Source organism: Cyprinodon variegatus, unplaced genomic scaffold (assembly GCF_000732505.1).
Source record: "Cyprinodon variegatus isolate N-32 unplaced genomic scaffold, C_variegatus-1.0 Scaffold299, whole genome shotgun sequence".
Classification (NCBI taxonomy): Eukaryota; Metazoa; Chordata; class Actinopteri; order Cyprinodontiformes; family Cyprinodontidae; genus Cyprinodon; species Cyprinodon variegatus.
The window spans coordinates 730282-753505 of NW_015150752.1; the positions used below are offsets into that span (position 1 = coordinate 730282).

A 23224-nucleotide genomic window follows, 5' to 3' on the forward strand; every position below is an offset into this window, starting at 1 on the left:
ATTTCACTGCTTTAAACACTACATTATTATTCTAATTGGATGTATTTGTGTTTTTTCATTGTGTTATTTGGTTGCATATGTTATTTTTGTAAATGGTAAAGTGACTGATTTTATATAATGCTGCTTTGCATTAAAAGTTATTTTAACTATAGTCCCAATCACCCAATCGCACTCCCAAATGTGCACACATTAATAGACCAAAACATAGATAATTAGGCAACCTTGTATTAAGTGCCTTGCCCAGTGGCTCATTATTGTGTGGCAGGAGGAAGCTGTAAGTAAACCAACAACTTTCAAACAGCAGGACCTCTTAACAGCCATACACATTCACTGTTAATTACATTTCTGAGGCTTTTATTAATAAACTGTATTTTCTCTCTTTTTTTGTTTACCTTACTTACAGACTGGGTAATTTCTGAAAGCAATTAGTTACAAAACATACAATTCTGGGGTATTTAAAAAAAAGAAAAAACATGTACTTCTACTTTAAAAAAAAGCACTGCGCTTTTTGTTTCAGTCCACTCCATTAAATTAAAAAAAAGTATTGTGAAATTGAAGGTTTTAAGAACTACATAAAAAAAATTAACTTTAAGGTTTATGATTTTATTTTGCATGACACTGTATCTGTACTGATATGTACAATCATGTCTTTATTATCATTATTATTGTAACTAAACAAATGAAATCTCTCTCCAGATCAGTACCTGTATGTGGGGACATCATCCGACTTCCTTGGGAAAGACGCTACATTCACACGCTCCTTGGGTCCTCTGCCTGACCAGCACTACATACGCACAGACATCTCTGAAGACCACTGGATCAATGGTACACATAATTGCACATCTATGCGTTAACATAACGAAAACACCCAAAACTTGCTTTGGGTTTTCACAATAGTTTTAGCCTTTCTGTGGTCACAAAGAGCCTGCCTGTACCATTAGGATGGTTATTGGCATTCCAGAGAGAAGGAAACAGTCTACTTATTCATTGCACTGGAACTTTTATATGAATGCCACAGCTGAACAGGGGCCACACCTACAGGGGAATTTACAGTGTGTCACTAAGTTCACAGTCTAAGTCGAATGCACAGACACACACTCAAAACCATGCAGAGTCATCATGGAGCAGGGCGACCTCTCTGCGTGCACATCCTCAGTCTTAAGTGTTTTCAAACCACTGACAGGCTGTCATGTATCAACAGTTGTCTCCAGAAACTAAATCTTTGCACATGGTCTCAACATTTCACAACCACATGGTCAGGGATGTTTGGACTAATTTTGTCTGTCTCAGGCTCGTAGTCTCTTGGTGTGTGTAAACAGCATGTGCTGGTGGAGGGGCAGCCAGACAGCACCCCATATTCCTGCAAGCCTGTGCAACATCTTTTTCCCAATGAGGCATAAGTAAAATGACCTTCTGTCGAGCGTGTTAGCAACAGTTTATCAAGCTGTCCCAGTTGGAGAATCACCCTCTGGTGTTTGGCTTGGCTAAGAGAAGTTAAGCTAATGTTGATTAACTGTCATTGAAACTTTTTAACTTTTCGTCATGGGTCCCTCTGAATCTGGATATTTACGGAAATATGTCTCTGGTTCATTTCTCTTCCCTCTGATTTTTTGAAGGCTTTATTACCTTTATTGATCAATGTTTAAAAATGGGTGGAAACCATAATATTTTTCTATTACTTACATATGGCTTTGTGAAAGTAGTTAGTAAAATACAAAATATGTTGAAGTAATTAAATGATTTGTTAGACAGGAAAATCTTTCGGGTAAGAAATACAAACTCAAATTACATTTTTCTCTTTCTCTTCAATAAATTGGAGCTCACAGCACCTTTATAAATAATCTGAATGCGGATTCTGCAAGAGAAGGTTCTAGTCTTTTTTTTACATGTAATATTCTTACACAGTCAATAAAATTAATGCCTTTCAGTAACTAATAGTATGCTTTTATGATTTTCACGTGTGAAGGCAGGTATGCATCAACAAAACTCGTTTTTTTCATCATTCCTAAACTCTAGCCTATTTTTAGCTGCCTGGATATAATATACACATTTACCACAGTAAATTCCCTTTTACTTTACAAATTGTTGAGGGGTGGTTTATGCACTGCAAAAAGGTAAATCTAATTAAGTAATTTTTTTCTTAAAATAAGTGCATTTTTTTTCTTCCATTGAGGGGATGAGACATTGAAACGAGACAATTTACACTTAAAATAATAAAAAAGAACTGCAAGGTCTTATTTCAAGTGCATATTATCTAATTAACTTATTCTAAGAGTAAAGAATACTAATTCCATTGGCAAACGATCTTATTTTCCTGCTTTAAATTAAGAGTAAATTCACTTATTTCTAGATCATTTTTGCAGTGTGTAGAACTTCAATTCTTTTTTAGTAGCAGTGAGATTCCCAAAAGAGAGCCTTCAAACCTTGCAAGGGGTTCTGGGATTTTCCGCTACCTGATATTTGGTTTTAGTAAATAAAGCATTTATGAGGTAGATGGTAAAACCTGCAAGTGTCAGAATATAAAAGTAAAATATGTTTCACCAGAAATTTTAGGTTAAAATCTGTATAAATTATTGACCTCTTTCCACAACATAAAGAAAAAATGTTTTTAGGACTAATGAGCTGATGAAGTGCTTTTCCTTTTCATTAGGAAAACAAAAAATCTATATTCTAAAGCTTGGTTTAAGCTTGACGTTTTTGAGGTCTGCGAGGTCTGCACTGTCAAATTATGTAATTTTGGGCTTCCACGCCCTTCTTGTGGCATCCATGCAGACAATATTTCTGCACTGCACACCTAGGAAAATTTGCATCTATGCACAGATCCGTGTAGAAAACATTGCAAGCGAGCTGCAGCGTCTACTAGCGAGGGTTTGAAAATGAAAAAATCTGGGGACATTCTGTGATGTACCCCCATAAACATCACCACTATCAACAGATTGTGGAAAAACTCCTGGAAAAAAATTACTGTTGCTTTTGGACGACATGGAGACACTTTTAAAAAGTTGTAAACAACTGTGTTTTCTACTTCCTCATAAAGCAAGGTGTTTTCAGCTTGCCTTTTGTGCTAGACATGCCTCTCCGAAGCTGGCCAGAATGGAGGAAAAGCTGCACAGATTACACAGATTATAAATACTGCAAATACTGTGATGAGTGGCTTGTCGCAGATTGTACATGTGTCAAGCATAATGAGCCCTATGGACTGGCTTTTCATGTAAAAATGCAACTACTTAAGTGCAACACCTATATACATGTAAAAATAGTTTTTTGTCACCATTTTGTGTTGACAATGCTACGAGAGGAGAGAACACGAGTTGGATGGCTGTCAGCTTAAAGGGATCCCACTAAAGTGGGTTGGGAATGGAAGGGGGAACTATTTACTCCACTATTTACTCCACATTTACTCCACTATTTACTTCATGTTAACTCCACATTGGGGAGGAAGTGGGGGGAGAAAAAAAAGCATATTTCACACTTTATCCTTGACACAAGAAAATTTATATAAACACGAGACAAAAATCTCAGCAGAGGAGGAGAAGGCCAAATCCAAAATAACACATTCTACATTGTTTTGAGAGCAGGCTGCACAGGAATGTTCTGTCAGCCCTGAGTCTTTTCTTGCTGGCTCCACATGGCAAATCCAATATTCCAAATTTGTTGGGCTTTTCTGCCTTGAAGTGAGCGCGTACATCCAAGATATTATCCCATCTCAAGCGCGTGAACCGCTGCCAGCAGCCTGACCAATGCCAAAATTAGGGCAGACATCCTCTGTAATTGTAGATACATCAGGTATCCTCCGAATCCAAACAGGAGAAATCTCAGTGTCCTATTTCTGAAAATGCATACATCTTAGATATCCTCCACTGACAACATTGTAAAACACACCATCCTCCAAGCCTTCAATGAGTCCATTGTGTATGCCACAAAGTATGTCCCGGCAGGACTGGAAGGATCCCCTTTTCACTGTCTTCCAGTTGAAAAAAAAATATATCAGTTGCATTGAGAGACCAGCTGGCAAGATCCAAGGGCTCAGAAAAGACAAGAGACAGCAAAGCAGGGACAGATCAGTGAGTTGCAGGGCAGCAGGAAATTTCAAACATCTCCTTTCATATCAATCATTGTGTTCTCTGCCAATAAACAGAATATAAAATGTCATCATTATCTTTCATTTGATATAAAGTCAAATACTTTAAAATCAACACATTCTGCAAATAAAGTTATTTGCTCACTCAGAGAAATTACTCAGTTTAAAAGCGAGTAGACAGCACAGCAAACTTAAGGTAAAAGAAGCAGTAGTTAACAGCTACCATTGGGCATACTGTGGTTTTAAAGCCACCTTGAGATTGAACTTAATGGAGAAACCATTATCTGAGTCTTATCTTCTCTCTTCCTTTTTTCTTTCTTCTGTTTCTGCAGAGGCCAGATTTATCTCTGCTCACTCCATCGCTGACACATACAATCCTGATGATGACAAGATATATTTTTTCTTTCGTGAAGCGTCATGGGAGGGCAACGACAAGAGCATCCTCTCCCGTGTGGCTCGTGTGTGCAAGGTGAGCTATTACTCAAGGAAAGTGAGGACAGTGGGAAGTTCTTTGAAGAAGCGGTACAGTGCCTTTCATAAGAATTTATAGCTTGTGAATTTTTTTATTATTGTGCTCTTTTAAACCTTAGATTTCAATGTACGTCATTGACTTGTAATTGTTAATTGAGATAAAATCATGAATGACTTTCAAATATTTTAAAATGAATACAAATACCATACTTTTCAGATTTGTATATTTTTTTGTTTCTTTTTTTTTTTTTCGTTTTCTGTCCAGTAGTATAGTCTTCAGAACTGTTGTCTGGCAGCCAAGGAGAAGCTATATAGATTTGCTTTCAAAATCAAGTGCAGCTTTACAGCTTTCACTTTGTTGCTCTGCTTTATAAAGATATTAAAAATTGAATTAGAATTTGCCTAAGGGTTTATTCAAATTCAGGGGACACAGAGATCCAAATACATGAGAAAAGGCAAGAAAGTAAGGGAGAAAGATGGGGTAAAAGGTTAACAAAAGAGAAACAATAGAGGAGAGAATGAAGGCTACAGAGAATACAGAATAACACACAAGAAGTCTGTTTCTACACCAGCAGAGAGAGAGAAACAAAAAGCAAAAAACAGCAATGTATCAGTAACTACATACAAGACATATTTAGTGGCAACTTAAGCTTTTTTAGAGTATATCTTTAGGCTTTGTGTGTAAGTGTGCACTTGAATCCCATCACATGTGGGTATATGTGTAAGTGTTCTTTTGTTTATTAGGTTTCTCCAAAAGAGTGTTTAATTCAGGGCCGCAGATGTGAACCTGATGAACCGGTGACGAGGCAATGGTACTTGTCACCTACAGGGAGTGCGATGGGGTAGAAGATAGGCCCCACGTTTGGTGGGGTACAAAGGATGATCTAGTTGAAGGACAGGCCAAAACCCAGCCTAATAGATAAACAACCACACAGTAACAATCACGTTCCCACCATCACATGCACATAAATAGACAGTCACTGCACACACACCCAATGTAACACTTCCCATACAAACTCTATATGCCCATGCCTCAGATTGGTTTTTGCAAAAAATAAAATACAATGGATTTTCCAGCTGTAACTTGACAGCATTTAAAATGCTTTAGCAAGACAAATGTGTGTCGTACTAACTAGGGGTATAATATGTCATTCTGTTATTTAGTGACAATCAGGTTGTAAGATTAAATGTATTTTAAAACAGACAGTAAGAGGAGTAAATGTCCTCTATGTTGCATGAAGGAGCCATATTCACTCAATATCACAAACAGATAGAGATCTTTGAGCTTGTTTTAAAGGAAGTGTTTTATGTATCCTGGAGAAAAAAAAGGCATTATAAATACATTTGTCTTTATCTGCTTTGCTTAAAGCTAGCACATGGCAGAATGCCGCTTATAATGTTATTGCTGTCAACTTTATATCATATCTAAACATATTCATTACATGGCTTCTATAGGAAAAGCTTAATATAGTCTCCTATGATATTATGATAAACACTTGTTTCTTGCCACTTAGCTCCTTAAAAAAACTACAAACTTTTTTTTATGCTCATGCATGCCAGAGATTGTAGCTTAAGAGAAAACATTTTACAACCAATGCAATTAATGGTTCAGGCTTATAACTAAGAAAGGGGAAGATCAAAATAATGTTATGCAAGGACAGTTTTAACATGTTTCCTTTTTAATTAAAGGTTAACTGTCAAAAGAAATTAAACATATCCTCACACTTTAGTAAAAGTGCTTAGATTTTAATTTGCCACAGCAATTGTAATTAACTGACATAGCAGTTTGCAATCAGCAAGTAAAGATCTATTGCTTAGACTTTAGAGGAAAACCTTTTAGCATGCTAATCTCTTGGCCAAAATCTATAAGGTAGGCTTGAAGGAGAGTCATTTGAATTACAACCCTGTTTTTCTTCCTCTACCATGTTTTGCCCTGATTGACTTCTTTTTTTTAACTATACCTTCCCTGTTGGTGGATGACTCTCCTTCCTTGTAAAAGGATATGGCTGAGGGCTTTTAAGATTACTTCTTTCTGATGAGTCTCTATGTGGAACATCTTCATTACGTGTTTGCATTTTTGGACTGAGGCCCTCAAACTTTGTCTGGTTTTTAAATGTACGAAACTCTTAGCATTTTTTGTACCTTGTCAACTTACCTCTCAGTGCTTTACCATGAGCTACTTATGAGTGCTTTTTAAAGTAGCAAAGGTTGCAATTTAAAGAGTCATTTATATACTAAGAGGAAACATGAATTGTTTTCAGAAATACCTCTTAATTTTAGAACCATCCTTAAAGAACAACATTTTGTGTCTCTTACCCAAAATTTGTTCTTTATTGCTTCTATAAAAAAAACAGGTATGGTTTCTGCTAACTATGTAGTGGTTCTAGTAAGGCCCAAAATCTAATAAATCAATGTTATTGAAAAAATGCAAAACTGCTAAAAAAAAAGTGTATGTGAAAAACACAGATAAAAACACAAAACGTCAGGCAAAGGTACTTAAAATAAGTGAATCATTTGTACATGCAGCAAGATATTTCACCAGACAATATTTCTTGAATTATGAATATAGTAGTTGTATTATATGACATAGACAGACTTTATTGTCATTTTGTTCACACAGTGTATACAAAAAGAAATTTCGTTCAGTACAGCTCTCAAAACATTTCCATTTTTAAAGTGCAGCAGTGATAACATATAAGCAGCAGTTATAAAATTTAAACATAAAACAATGTATATGATCTACAGATTCCAACTATTCTGTGTTTTTTTTTTCTTTAAACCCCCTTTATACAACATTCAGCAGTCTAGAATTTGAATTGGCTTTTTAAATTAATAAATCATCTCTTAAAACAGCATAAACTAACATTTCTAAATCTAAGGTCTTTTATCCAATCATTATCAAATAATTTGATCATATGTTTTTACAGCAGGTGTGTTCAGTCCATTCAAATTAATGGCTGCCTTCTAGGCCTCTGTAAGGCTGCATGACATCCTGACAAAGGATATCCCTTTAATTCAGGGGTGTTGGTGAAGGGATGCATTTCATGTATTCTCCATCATCCACTGCAACTTGTTGCCATGCGGCAGTCATCACTCAACACATTCAGGATCCATCTGCCATACCTTGAAATGACCAGATCTGCTTTACTCCACCCATTTCTGACTTCCCATCCGGCTCATCTGCTTGTTAGAAATTGTATCATGTCGCTTCGTCATCAAGTGTAAATATACTTTTTCGGTAAATCTGATGCCCAATTTAAAGGAGCTGTCTGTCATGCTGCAATGGAACAGAGTAGGAAGGAATTATGTCACTAAGAAGGTTTCTATATATGATGGAATGAAGGATGCACAGACAAAGAAGTCTGTGTGAATGAGAGGGAAGGATTGTAGCACTCAAGTTCTGGACTTAGAGAAAAAATATTTGTGTTTAAAATAGTCTCAAACTGCAAAATAGTTAATAAAGCATAGGATTGATTGATAATGATAACTGTTTACGATATATTTTTACAATTGTCCATTTTCTATCCACTATATGATTCATCATCTTTGTATTAATAATCTCATGGTTCTTGCTTCACTTTGTGCCATGAAACAAACCTTGCCTAGTGATTTCGAGACAAATATTGATTAACCTTCAGTGCTTGTCAGTTTCAGATCATCACTGACCACCCATGTTTAATAGATGTAATAGTACTATAGTCAAAAGGTGGAGCTAATTCTTTGTTTGTTCTGTGATCGATATGCTGTACAGGTAAACACATCAGAAGTTAGAGTCTATCTGATGATCATAACAAATGATGTTCTGCTATACAATTAATTATATATTTGTGACCTTACAAAAATGTTTTTATTTTCTGCAATAATTTTCTGTTTTGATTATTTAGCATATAACTGTTACCATAATGACATTTAATTGAATATAAATACCAAGTATATGTTTTTCAAATTTAGACAATAATATGAAATTATGCATCTACTTATTTACTCAGAATGATGTCGGTGGGCTGAGGAGTCTAACCAGTAAGTGGACCACCTTCCTCAAAGCCAGGCTTGTGTGTTCTATTCCAGGACCAGATGGTGTGGACACACATTTTGATGAGCTCCGTAAGTGACTATGTGATTTAAAAGTGATCATGACAATAGAACAGCATTTATCTTCTAAAAGAGTCCATCTGTGAGGAGTTAAGTGAAGTAATAACTGGATAATCATAGGTGCTGTGGTTAAAGTGTTAATATAATAGTCTGGTGATGAGGACTGTACAGCATCTTTCAAAATAACCGTTGTGTTTCTTTACTTTATTGAAGAGGACATCTTTCTGCTCCATACCAGAGATGACAAAAACCCCATAGTGTATGCAGTCTTTTCGACTTCCAGGTGAGACAGCTTTCTTTGATCTTTTTTTTTTACTGCAATTTTTAAAAAACATCATCTTTCACCCTTTGCTTACATCGCTCTGTGTTTTATGTTTTCTTTAAGTTCCATTTTCCGGGGCTCAGCTGTATGTGTATACAGCATGGCAGACATAAGGGCGGTGTTCAATGGACCATACTCCCACAAAGAAGGGCCAGACCACAGATGGGTGGAATACGAGGGGAGAATACCATATCCCCGTCCTGGAATGGTATGCTGTCCAACACATGGATGAATATATAGAGAAAAATTAGGTCCTTTTAAGCTCCAGATTTTATTTGGACCTGTTTGTAAAAAAGAATCCCCAGCTTTCTTTTAAATCACAAAATAATAAACATGATCTAATCTACACATTCAGGATTAATACAGAAGACCCTGCAGGGTATGCAGCAGCATCTGCTCACCCAGCCTCATTATAAGTGACCCAGCCTTGGCTTTCATGAGGTGACATGACATGTTAATCAGGAACTCGCTTAATTTGTTTAAGAATTCTAATCAAGGCAATGAACAGGATGCATGGGGGATTCTGTGCTTTATAAAACTCAGATGCAATACTGAGTGAGGGCTCAGTCTGAAATAATGCACATAATGAAGCAAGGGAGGGGGCTGGGGATGGAGAGGCACAGATGTTTCACATTTATGCTCTGTCATGCAGTTAGAATTTTTACCACTAGATGGAGACCCACATAAAGAAATACTGAGAGAGTTAGGATAAGATTTATGTTGTTAAACTCACAGTGGAGAAATTGTTAATAGTTTAAAAACTATACAGCAAAATTTCACCCTATTTATGAACAAAAGAACATTACAGCTTTCTTTTTTTTTCTTTTAGTGTCCCAGCAAAACATATGATCCCAGAATCAAGACCACCAAAGACTTTCCAGATGAGGTGATCAGTTTCATTCGACTCCATCCTCTGATGCACCGCTCAGTTTACCCTTTGACTGGGCGGCCGGTCTTCACACGTGTCCGAGTGGATTACTCCTTGACTAACATTGTGGTGGACAGGGTTTTGGCAGATGATGGGCAATATGAGGTCATGTTCTTGGGAACAGGTAAGACACTTTTCTTTTTAGAAACACCAGAGGGCAGAGTAATTCTCTACCACAGATTTCGGTGCAGCAACAACTACTGAATTGCACAATTGCACATGTATGTTACTGACAGAAAACATATGTTGTTGTTTGAGATTCATTGATGTTAAACTATCAACTATTTTTACTGAGTATAAAAAAGATCCTTCACACAAGTCTGTTTTACATAATAGATATGGATAAATATTTTTGTTAAATGATTTGGTTGAATTGATCTTTTTTCACTTTGTTTCTATAGATGCTGGTTCAGTACTGAAGGTTGTGAGCATCACCCAAGAGAACTGGTCGACAGAGGAAGTAATTCTTGAGGAGCTTCAGGTCTTTCAAGTACGTCTGACAGCTTAATTATTGAAACAATACATTGCAGTATCCACTGCTGCAGACCTCTCATATATTCCTGTCTCTGTTAATAGTGAAGCTCATAAAACCACAAAAGGGTTGGCATGGCCTTGTAATTGAAATTTTGCAAGCAGGCAGATTTATTAATCTGTTTAACAACAACATCATATATTATTTGTATTAATGTCAAACCTGCCAGTGTTATATTAATGTAAAAATTTGATTTATTTATCTTTTTTGTTTCTACAGGCGTCATCTCCTATCTTAACATTGGAGCTTTCGTCTAAAAAGGTCTCTTTTCCAGTTTGCTCTCAAAGTCTTACATTACATGTCCACAAAACGTCTCTGTTCTCTGGTTTAATTCACACCTCATGCTTTCAGTCTGTCTCATGATGCATGCCTGATATGTCACAAGACGTATTTTTATTTGCCCTTTGTTTATACATGCATTCAGGTTGACTCCCTGTGTTAGACAGTTCTCCTTCTGCAGCTCTTTCACTCTTCCGTCTCATTACTTTGGGGTCAGAAGTGTCAGCAGACACTTCAACCCCAATCACAATCTTTATTAATCGTGAGCACTGTTTGATCTCTTTGCACAGCTTGCCTACATTTTAGTGTTGTCGCACATCTCAGACCACTTCTTTTTATTTATTAAAAATATATGCTTTGAATAAATAGGATTTCTTATCACTAACAAACAGATAAATTGCTATTGGAGAGTGCTTTACTTTTTCTTAGTTACAAAGTAACTGTTTGGCAGCTGTCCAAATGCTTTTTAAATGCATGAATTCACATACAATTGAAAAAGTACTGTAAAAACAAAAATTAGACTTGAAAACTAAAATATTAGATCTACACACGAAATATATACAAAGGAAAACCACTGCGATGGAGAAATGCTGTTGTAACAGAAAATATAGAGATGGAAATTGAAAAAAACGCTACAAACACTTCATAATTATACTAACACAAAGAACACATGCAAAGGAAAAATGATGCTTGTAGCAAAAATAACTGAGTGTTAATAAAAGCTGAAAACAAGCTTTTCTCTCCCTTGTGCTATGAGGGCCAGACTCTAAATAAAGGCATACATGGAAATCTCAGGCAGATTGTGTTAAAAAATAAATAAAAATAAAGGGTTTCTTTTTCTTTTGCTCCTCCAAATGTCCTTTGTATTTTTGTATTTTCGATTCTATAAGTAATTCCTAGTGATGTCTATGGTCTTGTCCCATACAGTATGTCTTGAGGATTGTCTCCCCCTAGTGGCCTGGAGCACTTTCATAATGCAGAGATCTTGTTGGGATTTTCGTGAATTTTTTGAAAAACCCGCCCTCTCCACCTGAAATAAAATGCACATGCACAACCTTGTACCTGCTCTTGAGAGGGAACGCCTATTAAACATTTACGATAGCATGCACAAGCCTATTTCTCCTTGTGCACGCTCTGTTTAAAAGTTGCTATTTGAATTGCTCATACATGCTTACTTTCCAAAAGAAGATTTGCGATTGTTCCACTATGTCAGACTCACCACCGTTAAGTGAAACTGTGGATGAGCATGTAGAACGGTCTTACGTAAACATATCACGGAATGATTGACTATTAGAAGGACCACTTATTTTGACGACACAGCCGGAAAAGAACATGCTCCTCTATACCTTTAACTCACAGTTGTTTTTGCAACTTGCAGGATTTTCCATTTTCATGTCTTTTGTGGATTTGTATTAGCATCCTTTATGTATTTGCAGCGGGTTTTGTATTTTCAAGGTCTGTCCACTTTCCTGCTCACTAATTTCTGGGATTACATTGTTAATCATTTGCATGTGCTAGTCTAACTTTTGTGTTTTCCATTCTCATTTTTGTGTTTTGCATGACTTTTTGAACTTGCTTTACATTCATACATTTGCATGTCATACGTACCCCTTTGCCATTTCTTTTTTATCACATTTCTGTATGAATACATTAAAATTCCCAGCTGGTAGTGATTTTTTTTATTTTTTATGACAGGGTTAAGATTTGGACTTATTTTAGAAGCTGCATATTTTTATGTTTTGTGTAACAAAACGAGTTTGAATAGGTCTTTTAGGCAGTTATTTTAATGAAGAGTCCAAATATCTACAATTGTCATCTGACTAAATTTTCTGTCATAAGAAAAAAACTGATTAGTTTCACTGTTTTGTAACAACCCAGAACAAAAAACAAAAAAAAAGTCATAAATCATAAAATCATAAACTGGAAAATACTAAATACCAGTATCCTTGTTAAAAGTAAGCTGAGTTTACCTCTGCTGACATTAGAGTGATTCCCAGCTCCTAAATCAACTCCATCAAACATTACAAAATGCTTTACATGTACAGAAAATAATTACATTCTGTCTGTCTGTCTGTCTGTCTGTCTGTCTGTCTGTCTGTCTGTCTGTCTGTCTGTCTGTCTGTCTGTCTGTTTGTCTATCTATAGCTCTGAAATCTATTAAATATGAAAAGATCTATGCTAAGATCTAAGATCTTTAAATGTTATGCTAACACAAATCAGATCTTGTTGTTTTTTTTTCTTTTACAAGTATGTATAACATTTTCTGTTGTCATAAAACCAGAAAGACAACAATAATAAAAAAAAAAAATGGAAACCTCAAATTAATCTTACGTTTTAAGATAAGTGACCTTAAGTTCAGTGTGTTGTTCTTGACACAAATTAAAATAATGCTTTTGATTTTAGCAACAACTTTATGTGGGCTCCAGAGAAGGGCTTGCTCAAGTTTCCCTCAGCAGATGTCACCTGTATGGCCAGGCTTGCGCTGAATGCTGTCTTGCACGAGACCCCTATTGTGCATGGGATGGGCACTCATGCTCACGATACGTCCCGGCATCTAAGAGGTAAGAAAAAGAGGAAATTATTTGCAGCTGTGGAGCCCTTTTATCTTTGGGCTTTAGAGTCCTCAAGAAAATAATTATTTACATTATTAAACATCTTAAACGGAAGACAGCAAGTATTAACAAGCAAAAAAAAAAAAAAAAAAAATTAAATTTATTTTAACCATCTACATTATCTTTAAATTTATGCTTTATACCATATTTTTAGAAATGTACAGGCACATAAGACAAAAACTAAAAATAAACTTATTTGCATCACACATGATGTCCTACTGCATAATATAATACAAATTTGATAAAATGATTTGATTAAAATATGCTATAGTTTGGCTTTTGTTGAGGTAGGTGTTATCACACACATTCACTCAGCATCACTAGATTTAAACAAGCTGTGTGTGTTGTTTTTGTCTGTTTATGTTCTTTGTCTTTTCATGCATGTGTCTAAGATCTACAGAAACACTACCCAACAGTTATGGGTCACTCTGCCATATTATTAGACAGCAGGGATGTTGTTTTTGTTTGGGAACTAGCGGAGGCCTTGCTTTGTTGGTCTCCGGTCCTCTTTGAAAGGAGATCTACAGTGATTATGTGTAACAGATGTCCCAAGGGGAAGTGAAGGAAGAAATCAATACAATCTAAAGATCCCAAGTGACACTGCACAAGAGGGGGATATTAAAGTTTGTGTCCTTTCTATCTTTCAGAATTAGAGTGAAATTGTTTGACAATAAAAGTAGACAAAATCAAATATGCTTAAACTAAGATATAGAATAAATTATATCAAATGGGGAAACTGCACTTAGTAATTCTTTAATGCTAGTGAGCCATTAGAAATGCTCATACTCGTCATCTTCCACAGTCTCAGCAGAGACTCCCAGACTTCCCTCTCTGCAGACACATCCTGCAGCTCTTCTGTGGAAAGCCTGAGGCCCTCCCAGGTCAGAGACACAGTCCCTCCAACGTGGGGGGTAGTCCCGTGGTCTTCCTACCAGTTTAACATGTCAGGAATATTTCCTGAAGAAGGCATCCAGGGGGCATCTGAAAAAGATATCCAAGCCACCTCAGCTGACTCCACTTGATGTGGAGGAGAAATGTCTCTACTCCACGCCTCTCATAGTGACTGTTCTCTGCACCCTATCTGTAAGGGAGTGTCCTGCCACCCTAAGGAAAAAGCTAATTTCTGCCACTTGTACCCAGGATCTCGTTCTTTCAGTCATGATCAAGAATTCATGATGATAGGCGAGGGTAGGAACTATAGGGCTGAAACGATTAATTGGATTAATCGTGATTAATCGATTTCTGAAATAATCATCAACTAATTCAGTAATCGTTAAATCGTTAAATGGGGTATAAGCATGCCTTTAGCTTACAGAGCAATTATGAAACGCTGGGTTTCAGTGGTGGGTGTCCGTTCCTTCCAATCATGTACCTGGAATTGTCACTATCGTTTCCCACATGGGCGTTGAAGTCCCCAAGCAGAATGATGACATCTTTGGGAGGGGCTCTATCCAACAGCCCCCACTCAGGGACGCTAAGTAGGCCTTGTAATCGATATTGTAGTTTAGCCCATAGGTCAAAACAACAGTCAGAAACGTCCGCCCCCTAACTGAAGATTAAGGGATGCGTCCCTCTTGTTTACCTAGATAAACTCCAACACAGGATGGCTAAGCTGGTGGAAGACCACTGATCTCTATTTATGGATTGCTGATTGCCTGAAAAAAGTAAAGCCACCGTCCGCCATGCTTATACTCCCCACTCCCATGGAGACGCGCAATGTGTAGCAGTGTGTATGCCTATGTGTATATCATTTAGCTGCAAAAACAAGCAGTTTACTGCCTGTGGGAAGTCATTTGACAGGTAATTTTACTGTCAGTGAATGTTCTAACATAGAAAATCCACATATATGCCGATGTATCCTATAGTATAGTATGTAGTGTAACATTAGTCTGACTATCTCGGACTGACTCAAAGACATTGACTGAGTTATCCATTGACATTGTGTCTAATGTTAGAAAATAGAAAGTAATTCACATGAAATGTCAACATACTCATCCACATGAAGTGGATGATGCCATTGTTCCTGTAGTGTTAGTTGTATTTCTCATTTGAAAAATGTATGTGCTGAAAAATAAATATATTGGATGTTATTTGGAGGAGAAAAAAAACAACTCAAACATTTGACAGATATTTAAATATATATGGGTAAAATGCATGTAGTTTTTTCATATTATCAGATGTAATTACCAATTAACAACACTTTTGGCACATCTGTATTATTATGCTTCATTAACACATTCATTTTCTAGTGATGGGTTTGTATAATATGTTATATTAGATGATTTAGAAACTTTCCTTGACTTCATAATGACTATGCAATGTGAAGTGCCTATTTTTTTATTATAAGTTAAAGCAATTTACTTATGCAATGAAACAGCAAGTGTGTGTCCAAGTGATGAATTTATCTTTATTTTAAAGGTCTTAAGTCCCCCTGAAAATGAAAACATCATTGCTGTTAGAATCGCACATAACTAGGGAGTACCAATATGGCGGCCGGTGGCTTCACTTTAACCCCGTACTACAGTACCAATTGGCAATGAGCAATCTAGTGAATAAATAGAGATCAGTGGGGAAGACAAGCAGATCCACTCCTGCCCTACGTCTCTACCCGCAGGCCACTTTAAAGTAGAAGAGAGTTAAGCCTCCCTCAACGAGCTTGGTTCCAAAGCCCAGGCTATATGTTGAGGTGAGCTCGACTAATTTTAGCCGGTACCGCTCTAGCTCCTGCACAAGCTCAGGCTTCATCCCTGCTAGTGAGGCGACATTCCATGTCCCCAGAACCAGTTTAAGTATTCAAAGATCAGGTCGTCGAGGCATCCACCTCTGACTGCTGCCCAATCCTTTTTGCACTGGTCCCTCATGGTTCCCTTCTGCAGGTGATTGACCCACTGGGGGATGGCCTTGCCTCACTTCTTCAGGCTGGTCCTGGCTGGGTCCCCATTAGAAATAAGGATTCTAATTGTCATTACATTTTATTTAAGTTCCATACATTTATATTTGTGTTGGAAATGTTTTCAAAGCCAGGAAACAGTATTTCATAAAGTTAGATAAAGCCATATTACAAACTTTGACAACTTTACTGTCCTCCATTTGCAGTACAGTAATTGATGAAGGTGCATTTCCACTTTAGGGACTTTATGCTTTTGTCAGTGCAGTTCTATGGGGCAGTTCTTTGCAGTATCAGCCACTGTTTTTAATGCATTTTGTTGTGAAACAAAAGTCAAAATTTGTCCCAGTAAATGTCCTTGGTTTAAAGGAAGCAGATTTGAAATGACTGCCATAGTTCTTGTGTTTTTTTTCCATTACTGTATATTGAGTTAATAACTATAAGAGCTTATAAATAATGCCTTTCTACAAATCTGCCCAATGTTCTAAGTGAGACTTAATTATATATTTCAACACACCCTACAACACAAGAAGAGGGAAAACTGTTTTGTAGATGAATGGCAAATGCTAGTTGAATATTGTTTTGCATTCATTTTAAACGGTTTCTTTGCAGACGTTCTAGAAGACAGGACATCAAAAATGGAGATCCTGCCATTCAGTGCTGGGACTATGACGACAGTATGTAGACCTTATGCTGCTTAGTGACATGTGCTAGATATACGTTTATGTTTTCTGTATTTTTTCTTTTTTTCAGATCATGGTGGGGGCAAAGTGGAGGAGAAAGTTCTTTTTGGAGTTCAGAACAACTCCACCTTTCTTGAATGTATCCCAAAGTCGCAACAGGCCAAAATCCGATGGTATAAGCAAAATTTGGGATCTGAACACAGGGAGGAGGTCAGTGTACCTTCTCATCCATATTTTTACACAATTAAGCCTAGTACTCATGTATAAACAGTTTTAAATGTGCTCAACTTACTATTCTATATTCAAGCTCTCCAAAATTTGTCTTTGTTTTGGTTTAATATACCTTTGGGTTTTTTCTTATTTTTCTTCTGGATTAGTAAGTATGATAATTATTGACTCAATTGTTTTAATATAATATTATTAATTATAATTATTAGTGTTAAAATATTCATATATATTTTTCATGACCTTGAGTCTAATTAGCTCTGAAATCATGGTAAGAACTGTTTCATATCTTGTTTATGGCCAACTATTATTGGTGTTTATTCATTTCTATATTGTTTCAACTTCTTCTATCCTTGTGAGGTAAGACCTGACTTGATATCCAGCCAAAGAAATAAAAGAACAGCATTAAGCACTACAAAATGTTTTTTAGGGAGTGAATTTGAATTGACATTTAACTCTCACTACTTATAACGTCAGTGATCTTTCCCTTGCAGAATAGAAAGTAATTATTAATAATGTCCTAATTAAACTAATTAGGAAACAGCAAAAAAAAAAAAAGAAAAAAAGAAAGCTTTGAAAAAACAATGACAAAAAAATGAAATCTTTTTCTTGGTAAAAAACAAAGGTTTTTAAGTACACAACACGAGATGTTTTGTTCAGAGAAAAAATGTATAGCATGTTTTTAAGAAAAAAAAACTGTTTGGTGTTTTCTATATAATCTAGCTGTAGTGTAGCAAGATATATAGAAAAACTTAAGCATAATTAACATATTTTATTCATAAGTATACTTTACATGAAAGCCATTGCTTCTCAGGATTTTTTTTTTTCATAAGTCTGGATCATGGCAATACAACTGTGGAACATCAAGAAAAAATCTACTGGAACGACTGCAGATGTGGAAAACATAAGAAGTTTGAAATCCATCTTTCAAGATATTTTAACATCTAAGTTTTTGTCAAAGGCTTTCAGCTTTTAATGTAAACCTAACAGCTGTTTCTTAACCATTGCAATATTTCAAAACGTGTGGTGATAAAGCACTTAAGACAGAGATGCATTGAAACAGGTGATTTAAAGCATAGAAATAAATGATAGTTTTCCCTTTATAAAACAAGTGAAATGTGCTTATTAAGCCCTTATTTCTTCTCTCCAAACATTCAAAACATTTTGCTGCTGAACACCTCCTGAGTAGACCCACACTGTCTTCATCAGTGTCCACAGTTCTCTCTTTTCTGATTTACCCCATCAGCTGTCTGCTTCCCAGGAGCGAGTCTAAGTGCTGACAGGTGCAAAGAACACTAAAGATTCATGTGTTGCTTTGCAGACAGACTCAGACGTAGGAAAGCACTTTGTTTTTTGGTCTTTATTTGTTTTTTTGTGGTTCTATGTTTATCTTTGCACCTCCCATAGCGGAAACCATAACAGAGCACTCCCTATGGACAGCCATGTGTTTTGAGGTAATAAACACAATGGGGTGTTTAGATTGTTTGTGTGTCTAGGCATGCAATGATATGTGACCCACTGCTCTATAGACAGAGTGATGACATATATGTAGGGATTTCTTATTCTTTAGGTTTACCTTGTTCAGGAAAGAAATGCAACAAAAATGAAATACATAATATTAGAAAATAATGGAGAATTTATTAGTCACTATATGCAACATCCAAGTATGTGGTTGTATTTATACAACATGCAGGTATACAACATGCAGTTATCTACTGTGATAGAAGTAGTCTTGATATTTAAAAATCTTTAGATTAAATGTATAGTAAACATTTAATGAGTGGATGTTTAATAACACATTATATAACACACTGACACATATCATACGAAAAAGAAACCTTTAAATTAAACAAAATCTAGATATACTGAATATGGCAATTTTTCCCTAAAGGTGATAATTTCACTAAATTTTTTAAAATTTAATATTATTGTATTTTTTATTTTTTGACAAAAGATAGATAGAGTTTGTACTCATAACATAGTTGTTTTGATTTAAAATATTAAACTGTATGCTGCTTCAAAACAAGAACATATGATATGGTATTATTTAAAGTGAATTTGTACAGGTACATCAAATAAATCTAGATATAATTAAAATGTGTATTTACTTCAGTAGTATAATCCATTATCAGTTCACCATAATCCTTACTATAATTAGCCAACTGTTCACAGAGGACTTTATGCAAAAAGTACGGTAGTAGGAAGTAGGAAATTTACAAAAGGAAGACAAAGATCCTAGAAAGGTTTGAAACTCATTTTAGAGTCTGGGGAAATTTGTAATGTGTGAACTAATACTGGAGTAAATATACAATAACTATTGATTTTATATAAAACATTTAAATTTCAGTCATAAAATATTTTTTTAGGATTGTATAAAAATATTGTCAAATATTTTTGTCAAAGTATGCAGAGAAAACTCCTAATGTAAATATAAAGATTATAGACATGGATATTAGAAAAAAATATTCAAATTAATTAGACTTTAGAGAACTAACACCAGTCTGTCATTTTAAATTTTCAAATGAAATAGTTTAACATGTACTGGTGGTGGTTTTGAATTTAAAAGTGAATATACATTGAGTGCCTTCAATGGGAATTGCATAAGGATATGCTAAATTGAATTTGATCGTATGTTTTTTTTATTTATTTTTTTTTAGTAATACAATTTTGCCTGTTTCCACTAAAATCTCTGTAGTTATAAGCATTCTTTGCTCATTGGATTGTTTTACCGTCCTGGCAAACCCGTTATGTGTGACTCATTTTGGTTTTGGTACTTTGTTTTCTTCTCCTTTTCATTTTGTCAGCGCAGATTCTCTCTGTGTTTTCCTGCTGTGTTTTGGGGTCTTAATAGAGGCCCCCTCCGCCAGCTGCACACTGCACCTGCATTATAATGTTCACTGTCCTCATGTCGTCCCTTGTTTTATCCCACCACTAAAAGTCAGCTATAAAAGATGATACCTGGAAGAAATGTATCTCTTCTTCTCACAACAATTTTGCATGTGTATGTATCCACAGTATCCCCATTGTGGGACAATAAAGGGGTTTTTCTATTTTTTCATCCCCTGGAGCCTGTAATAGCTTACTATTGGAAAATAACTAATAAGAAAACTATGAATGATGAATAATTTCATGCTGTGTCCTCATTAGATAGAAGCCTGCCCCTCCTTAAACCATGTGAAATATATTTGATATGTTTGCATAACAGAAAAAAAGAACAAAAAAGCACATGCATAGAGAATGCCTTTAAATGTAGAATTCTAACCTCATCTATTATTTTGGAGTTGCATGGTTTCCAAATCAACCACCAAAATGCAAACATAAAAGCACACATGGAAAACACATAAAAACAGACCATCTGCATTAGTTTATGTATCCTGTGACGTTTAAAAACAGGTTCTTTTATTTTGAATAATCAAGGAGTGGCGTTAAAGACCCGTAAATGAACAAATATGTACAAGTTAAAATGTATAAACAGTGACAGAGAAGGTTGTTTGTTTGTAGGTTTAAAGAAAAAAAAAAATCCTGTTTGCTAAATCGTTGTCATGTATTACTAAATAACAGTGTGATGGAAATAACTAGAGTAACAACAGCATCTGAATCTGATCCTGAAACTCACATTGGTTTCAGATATTCAGGACACCATGTGTTGAAACAAGATCACTTACATTGAGCTTTGTAAAGTATTTAGTCCCTTTTATCTTCAATGCATTTATTGTGAGTTAACCAACATACTAACATAATGGGTACTTCACATGTATATTGTGAAATAAAAGGGAAAATATTACATTGGCCTTTAATATCATATCTGTTGATGTCAATGGCTATTGTGCAGGAACATAAAAAATATTAAAAACTTCAACAGGTATTTACACTTAAGCAAGGCACTGTAAACACACATTTTTACAAGGAAAATCGAGTCTGACAAACACCTTCTACAATTCTTAGCTAAATCAAGCAAGTTAAACCTACAAGGGTCATAGCAGGGCTGTGGGAGGTTTACTTAAGGAAGCCTGAAAAACACAACATGCTCCACACACACAAACACTATCTTACGCTTCCACATTAGTCATCCTAGCACAGCTTTGTTTTTTTAGATGTAGAGAGGAGCAATGCTATCCGATGAATCAGTTTGGAGGCCAAAGAAAAGAGGACTATAAACATTAACATGCTTTCTTAACACCTTAAAGAAAAACATGTATGCTTCCCAGCAAAAGAGAATGCTCATTATGAGCTCAATGAGCTCTCGAAACCATAAAGATTGGTTGGGTTTTCATGAACTGTATGCCAAAATCATCCATATTAAGACAATAAAAGACCAGAAATATTTCNCAGTGACGGCAAGGTCCATTTCAAGCTGTCCTTTTCAGAAGACTCTGTGTGGGAAGAACTGCCACAAAGAGTGCAGGTGCCAAATGGGCCAATGGCATGGATAAGTTTGTTTCCATGTGCTCTGCCAATCAAAGAGAGAAAGTTCCAGGACCTCCAGTCAATGAAACCCATCATGCCTGTCGAGTGTCATCACTTCTTTGACAATTTGCCACACTAATAGGCATCAGACAAAAACTCAGCAAAGAAGAGCTGGAAGGAGAAGTGGAAAAAATGCACATGCCTCCTCAGCATTATGTTTTGTTAGTTTGTGCTGTAAAATTGCCTAGGTCACAAAGGCATGTTCAGAAATTTGCCTAAGTCATTTAATTCTGTCATGTTCCATGTTTGACTGACCTTGCTGTTTGTATGTCAAAAGACATCTGTTGTTACAACTTTTTTGATAAAAATTGTTCGTAAATATCATTTATTCAACAAATGGTTCAGTTTTTTGTGTTTCCTGAAAAATTGCAAAAAATGACTTAGGCAATTATTTTAAGAAGGTGACGCTATGTAGGGGCAGTGATAGCCATGCTAACTATGTAGGGGCAGTGATAGCCATGCTAACTATCTAGGGGCAGAGATAGCCATGCTAACTATGTAGAGGTAGTGCTAGCCATGCTAACTATGTAGGGGCAGTGCTAGCCATGCTACTTCTGTAGGGGCAGTGCTAGCCATGCTAACTATGTAGGGGCAGTGCTAGCCATGCTAACTATGTGGGGGCAGTGATAGCCATACTAACAATCTAGGGGCAGTGATAGCCATGCTTACTATGTAGGGGCAGTGATAGCCATGCTAACTATGTGGGGGCAGTGATAGCCATGCTAACTATCTAGGGACAGTGATAACCATGTTAACTATGTAGGGGTAGTGCTAGCCATGCAAACTATGTAGGGACAGTGATAGAAATGCTAACTCTGTAGGGGCAGTGATAGCCATGCTAACAATCTAGGGGCAGTGATAGCCATGCTAACAATCTAGGGGCAGTGATAGCCATGCTAACTATGTAGGTGCAGTGCTAGCCATCTAACTATGTAGGGGCAGTGATAGCCATCCTAACTATGTGGGGGCAGTGATAGCCATGCTAACTATCTAGGGGCAGTGATAGCCATGCTAACTATGTAGGGGCAGTGCTAGCCATCTAACTATGTAGGGGCAGTGATAGCCATGCTTACTATGTGGGGGGAGTGATAGCCATGCTAACTATCTAGGGACAGTAATAGCCATGCTAACTATGTAGGGGCAGTGCTAGCCATGCTACCTATGTAGGGGCAGCGATAGCCATGCTAACTATGTAGGGGCAGTGCTAGCCATGCTAACTATGTAGGGGCAGTGCTCACCATGATAACTAGGTAGGGGCAGTGATAGCCATGCTAACTATCTAGGGGCAGTGATAGCCATGCTAACTATGTAGGGGCAGTGATAGCCATGCTAACTGTGTAGCGGCAGTGATAGCCATGCTAACTATGAAGTGGCGGTGGTATCCCTGCTAACTGTGTAGGGGCAGTGCTAGACATGATAACTATATAGGGGCAGTGATAGCCATGATAACTAGGTAGGGGCAGTGATAGCCATGCTAACTATCTAGGGGCAGTGATAGCCATGCTAACTGTGTAGGGGCAGTGATAGCCATGCTAACTATGTAGGGGCAGTGATAGCCATGCTAACTATGAAGTGGCGGTGGTATCCATGCTAACTATGTAGGGGCAGTGATAGCCATGCTAACTATGTAGGGGCAGTGATAGCC

The 23224-nt window shown here is 36.5% G+C and overlaps 1 protein-coding gene across 1 annotated transcript in view; it reads left to right on the forward strand.

Annotated features, from left to right (window-relative positions):
- LOC107090534 (semaphorin-3D-like) overlaps nt 1-17182 on the forward strand; it is a 34161-nt gene extending 16979 nt beyond the window's left edge. The window contains exons 7-17 of the mRNA XM_015383959.1: nt 697-825; nt 4414-4550; nt 8542-8656; nt 8858-8927; nt 9030-9174; nt 9796-10018; nt 10296-10384; nt 10646-10687; nt 13109-13266; nt 16817-16881; nt 16958-17182. Of these exons, the coding sequence (XP_015239445.1) occupies nt 697-825; nt 4414-4550; nt 8542-8656; nt 8858-8927; nt 9030-9174; nt 9796-10018; nt 10296-10384; nt 10646-10687; nt 13109-13266; nt 16817-16881; nt 16958-17154 (1370 nt within the window). The 3' untranslated portion in view covers nt 17155-17182. The remainder of the gene's footprint in view (nt 1-696; nt 826-4413; nt 4551-8541; nt 8657-8857; nt 8928-9029; nt 9175-9795; nt 10019-10295; nt 10385-10645; nt 10688-13108; nt 13267-16816; nt 16882-16957) is intronic.
- The last annotated feature ends 6042 nt before the right edge of the window (nt 17183-23224 follow it).